The sequence below is a fragment of the Dendroctonus ponderosae genome, unplaced genomic scaffold, assembly GCF_020466585.1.
Source record: "Dendroctonus ponderosae isolate FM_Combo_2020 unplaced genomic scaffold, Dpon_F_20191213v2 Dpon_F_20191213_1, whole genome shotgun sequence".
Classification (NCBI taxonomy): Eukaryota; Metazoa; Arthropoda; class Insecta; order Coleoptera; family Curculionidae; genus Dendroctonus; species Dendroctonus ponderosae.
The window spans coordinates 27,506,415-27,512,416 of NW_026017110.1; the positions used below are offsets into that span (position 1 = coordinate 27,506,415).

The 6,002-nt window shown below is 39.4% G+C and overlaps 1 protein-coding gene across 1 annotated transcript in view; it reads left to right on the top strand.

The window, feature by feature from the left end:
* The window catches only part of LOC109535457 (alkaline phosphatase), a gene marked incomplete in the record, with an annotated part of 238,968 nt that extends 234,860 nt beyond the window's left edge, over positions 1-4,108 (top strand). The window contains 1 exon segment of the mRNA XM_048665554.1: positions 3,658-4,108. Coding sequence (XP_048521511.1) covers positions 3,658-3,941 — 284 coding nt within the window.
* Positions 4,109-6,002: the final 1,894 nt, after the last annotated feature.

The following is a 6,002-nucleotide window of genomic DNA, read 5'->3' on the forward strand; positions in this document are numbered from 1 at the left end:
TCCTTGGTACGTACGTAACAAAGACATCCACAACGACCTAAAAACTGACACTATCCCTGAATTCCTGACCAAAAAACACGCAAAATTCAAAGCCAAAGTCCTTAACCACCCAAACCCATTAGTCCAAAATACCTTTAAACTTCCTAGCAATGACCTGGGCCAGAAAACCATCATGGCCCCCCTTTAACTGGGATTAGCTCCCCAAAACCCCCACACAAACCCCCCTCTCTTCCCTCCTAACCCCAACCAGAGGTGCCACGGTAAAAAATCCACTGGTCACTTCTCAAAGTACTCAATTAAAGTAAACTCTTCCAAATTTAAAACTTAAAAGTCCCGAAAAGGGCTGTCAAAAAAGAGCAAAAGTTCCAACGAAATAGCTCTAGTAAAATTTCCAAAACATCCGGCTATGTCTGCGGTAAACATCAGGCCACGGTGGCCATGTCTGCGGTAAACATCATGTCACATACAATGTTAGTCATCTTCGTATACTTTGCTTCCATTAGTTGATTTGAGTAATTATTTGCTTGCTGATGGCGGATCTGCTATTTATCTACTAAATAACGGATTCTTAAAAATATGAAATAATGTGGATTTTTAATGGGACAAGTACCGCATACAGTGCTGCTTCAATTAAACGTTTGATGCTCAAGTCCGAATAATCATTTTTCTTTCAAATGTTACTCCATTCGATTGGGATATTAGTTAAAACACCTAAAGGGTGTTTGGTGCATTTTTCGAAGTCTACCGATAATTACCATTGTTTCTTGGCTACTTTCTCCACCGCGAACGTTCTTTAGAATTGACGCTCAGTCTAGCCAAGTTGGGTCAAGTCCAATCAAGTATATTAAACTGTTTCAACATGTTTCTGTCAAATTTGCAGGGTCTACCGATAAATGCATGCGAAACCTGAAACCACTGGTAGATGCACAATTAATTGATTCCCTTGTTTGGAGCTAAAACCCAAAACTGTACCGAAATTAATCAATTTGTATCGAGAACTCAATGAGCCACCTAAAGAAGCTTTCGAAAGCCCAGACGCGTAAACAGGATATTTTGTACCATTACCAAGACTGTATAATGTATAAGGCGTTTACTTCTCTAGCTAATGGGTATTATTAGTACGTGATAATCTGTGCTTTTCCCATTTCATATGATCAGTAGAGCTCGGAATATTAATGGATTCTAAGTCTGGCTTATGAGTTATTAAGCTTAGCATTAGTTGGATAACTTTGAACAGTTTTTCACTAATTTAAACATGCAAATTGAAACAAAACACTTTGAAAATTTGCGCGTGCTGTAAGGTGGTTTAAAAAGTAATAGCAGCAACCAAGTAAGCTAAAGTAGGCACTGTATTTCTGGAAAAATTGCAATTGAAGTTTTTGGTAAGTTTTTACAAGTTACAAGGTAGTAAGTAAACAAAAAAACCATAACCGCAACCATGCACAAAATGAAAAGCAGTGTCGAACATGCGAACAGTTTACCTTTCTGTGGAGGGTCGAAATAGGGTCGACACCTACACAATAAACGACCCAACGATGATCTGAAACTAGCGTTGCCAGATCCTCTCACTCCCGTAAACAATAAAAACTGATGTTGCGAAGTGAGGTTAAGTGAGCTAAATAGAATTGTAATAAACGAGAAGCTGAGACATAGCGAAAATGTGAGAGTATTTAATCAGCGGCCAAAGGCAACATTTTTTTCTTGAAGCAATTTTCCGGTCATATTTTAACCATCATCAGTACTCATAATGAAGTGTTTGCCCTGTCGCAAAATGGAAATGAGTAGAAAGTAAATCAAAGGGAAAACCCTGTCAACATTAGGAAGAAGGCATACTTCCAGTGGTTTTTTACGAAAGCCGTTTGTGACCTTGTTTGGGAAACACATGTTGGTTTTTAGTGACAAAACCCTGATGATCACTGGAATACATTAAAATTCTGTAGGCGGGAGTTTTGATCGCTTGCTCAAACTTTTCACTTTTCAAAACTTGCTTAATTACTTTATGAAGAGTCAGTATTTAGTTAGTTTATTATGTTATTTCTACGATTATTTTGTATGCATTCCAAAACCTAATTACAACAAATTAACTTCTTCTCCTTCTTTTTATTCCCCAAAAGACATCTTGCAGGTCTGTCTTATTGTTGGGCTCCTCACTCTATCCCGTAGTGTTTTTCCCGCTATTGACATTAGAGTCTTCATCTCTGACGGTCTTAACATTCATTTTGTTTCGTTTGTGTCTGCTCGGGTCTCGATAGATAGATGAGTATTGGTCTTACGCATGTTTTGTATATTCGAACTTTACTATCGATGCTCATATGTTTATTGTTCCATATGACGTCTCTTAAGCAACCAGATGTTAACGAGGCTTTGTTGATCTGACATTTGAGATGTTTAATTGGTTCATTGCGGCTAGAAATATCCGCTCCAAGGTATCTAAAAGTTGTGACTTGCCCGAAAATTTCATTGTTTATAACCAGCTTACATCTCGTTGGTTTCCTGGCAAATGACATACATTTTGTCTTGGATATTCATATTTGCATATTAAATTGTGTGCTGACCTGGTTGAATCTGTGAAATTGTCTTTGCAAATTATCCTCCGTTTCTGCCAATATTGTCGCGTCATCAGCGTATCAAATTATGCTAATGGGTTTTCTGTTGATCCTATACCCCATTCTAAAGCCGCTGATCTCTTCAACGATCTCGTCCAAAATCAGGGTGAACAGAAATTTTCTTATACCCTGCGATATGGGAATGCGATTTGTTGTCTTATGATGATGATTAACTTTAATTCGGGTTGAATTGCCTGTGTTTAGGCAGTATACTGTTTTTATAATTCTTGCCGGCGTTCGCTTTTTCTTCAAGATGTCGATAATGTCTTCCAGTCGGACACGGTCAAATGCTTTTGTTAAATCGATAAAACATGCAAAAACGGAGGTGTAGAATTCTATTATATTTTCTTTTATCTGGCGTATGATAAATAGGGCGTCATTTGTAGCCCTATTTCTCGGGAATCCCTGTTGTTTGTCTTTAATTTCGATATGTTGTTCCAGGTTATCTTTAATAAGGCCGGTAAATAATTTCATGGAGGAGCATAGAAGAGTTACACCTCTGTAGTTTTCTGGGTTGGTTTTTTGTTCTTTTTTGAAGTTGGGTATGGTGAAGCTCTTGTGTCAATCGTTGGAGATTGTTTGTGAGCTTAATATTCCATTGAAGAGTTGCGTTAGTTTTTTTGTGAGTTCATTACCGCCATACTTTAGAAGTTCGTTTGGTATATTGTCCACACCCGGTGCTTTACTATTTCTAAGCTTTCTTGTAATGCTTTTTAAATTATAAATTAATAAATTAACTGTACAAAGTAAATGCACTCGGATTTCATCTCTATAACATGATAATCCCACTGGCTGCTGGCTGCTTTAGTGCGTAATATTCGTGGAAGCCGATTTGGATAGCAGAGTGCAGGATAATTCCTCATTTTCTAGTACTTGCTATTAGGTGCACGCAGCCATAGTTAATCCCCGAATTTAGATATATTTATTTAACTGTAACTGATAGATTTGGAGAGCATGTACCTGAAATCCCCCATAAAACAGCAATACGAAAGAGACTCAGTTAGTTCTCTAGGAAAATGATCCATACAAAAGAAAATTCTCTTTGTTTCAGGCACTTTTGATCAGAGCTACATTCCACACGCCATAGCATATTCTGCATGTCTAGGAGAGCATAGGCTGCGTTGCCAAGGCTTGGACAACTTTGTCTCAACTCCTCCACATAACTGCACTTCCAATGGTGAAGCATCTGGAAACTCCGTGAACGGACAGCCCATAGCTGTTGCCTCCAGTGTAATGGCTGACGACAGTCACCGGGTTAGCTCAGAAGGAGTGGTGGATAGTCTGGAGAAACTCCTTCTGTCTGTGTTGGCCTTCCTATTGGTTGCAATTACTTAGGTGGAGTACTGATTTTCAATGGTGCTGATCAGGGTGTTTCGTAGTGAACAGCAGTGTGTAAATGGAAATTATAAAGAAGTTATTATGTTGTGTTTTTAAATGAATAGTGTTTGTGTATATAAATAGGTATGTATTAGTAGTATAATGGACCAAAGTTTTACTGTAAAAATTGTACATAATAAATGAATGATTAATTATAAAACTCTAAGTACTAAAAGGGGTTTTTGTATTAAGTCGCTCTGGAATGAAACCGACTCAGAGCTGCAACAGGTCCAAGAAGGAGCAACAGAAATTAAACTCGATTATTTCTTAAACAAGGAAAAAATTGTGCTTCAGTACATCCAGGAGCAAAAGGAGAATGATAAACCATTGAGAGGAAAAAATAAAAAGAGATAGACTTTCGAGACCATTCCCGGAAACTAATGGATTTTTCGGGTTTTTAGGCCGTCGCTCGGTAGAATTTCTACTTGACGCTTTGCAAGCACGAGTGGCTTGCATCTTCAGATGCAGTTTGCTTGAACGCTTACACTGTTCCGATGCGATTCCTCGGGCGCAGTCCGTATTTATGCACCGCTTACAATGACGTGGCCTGTTTCATCGGAGCCTGCGCATTCTCTTGGCTGTTGCTGTCCTCCGGTGCACTGGATTCTCTCACCTGTCGTGAGCTGCTGCTTTTCCTTGCTGTTTTTGCGTTGGTGAGTGCTGGAAACCATATCCTGTTTAGCGCCATTGTCTCTTCTTTTCTGTTGAAATTTTCGTTGTGTTTGTAGATTTCAATGGCTTTTAGTATTAGTCGGGGGCTCGTATTACCCTGTTTTTGTGGCCAGGACCTGTGCTTCTCCGGAATAGATGTTGTGTGTTCCATCGCTGAGGGAGTGTTCCGCCACTGCCGACTTTTCCACATGTCCCAGTTTATAATTCCGTCGGTGTTATTCTATTCTTGTCGCAACCGATCTCTTAGTAGTTCCTATGTGGACGCTTCCACAGGAGCATGGAATCCGGTAGATTCTTGCAGTCTTCTGTCCTTAACTGACCCTGGACATTTTCGGATCTTTGTTGTTGGCTTGTAGACTGTTCTTATGTTGTGTTTCCTCAGGAGCCTCCCGTAACCCTGAGAATAAAGGGCAGGAAATCTTTCAGAGTGAATTCACCTTTTTCAGCACGGCCCACTCCTACAGTTTTTTTGATGTACGACTGGAATATCGGTTATGAATAAAAGCTTTTTCCAAGTGCTGTAGTTCTGTGGTTAGATGTTGTGGTCCACATATTTTTCTCGCTCTATCCGTAAAAGTCTTAATAATTCCCTGCTTCTGACTCGGATGGTGGTTAGATAGCTTGTGAAGATATCTGTCCGTGTGGGTGGCTTTTCGATATACCTTGTGGTCCAAACGATTCCCCTCCCTAGGCACCAAAACATCCAGGAAAGCCAGTTGGTGGTTTTGTCTAGGTGCTGTTTGTTTAGATGGTCGAGGGAGATGTCCAGGTTTTTGCGTTCATGCCTCCATAGCACGAACGTGTCATAGATATATCGGACTTTCCTCAAACTTCTCCATGAATAGATTTGCCACCACGAGACTGAGTGGGCTTCCCATGGCTACATTATACATTCTGGAAAGCTCATTATGGGCTAAAAATTCTGAATGCTACCAGACCATTTCTAGCAACATCAGTATAATACACGTGAAAGAAGCAATCTGAATTGGCGGATCCAACGACTTAATAGGACATGCAACTGTACTTTAGACTATGTACCCAAACTGTACAATAAGTTGCCTGAAAGTGTAAGGGACTTCAGCCAGAACCTATTTAAGGCACACATTAAGGGTTACTTGATACGTGTTGCATTCTATTCCGTTGATGATTTCCTTAGTCACCAATTGGTTTTTGAACCCTGACATGACGTTCAGTGTAATGCTGGGTTTTGTCTATCGGTCTGATGTCACTGTGTTTATCAGTTTATCTAATTAATTGAATTTTATTCATATTACTGACGTATGTAATATTTTTAACATGAATAAGGGAATTTGAATTTCTCATCATGACATGTTCAAGAATTTTCGC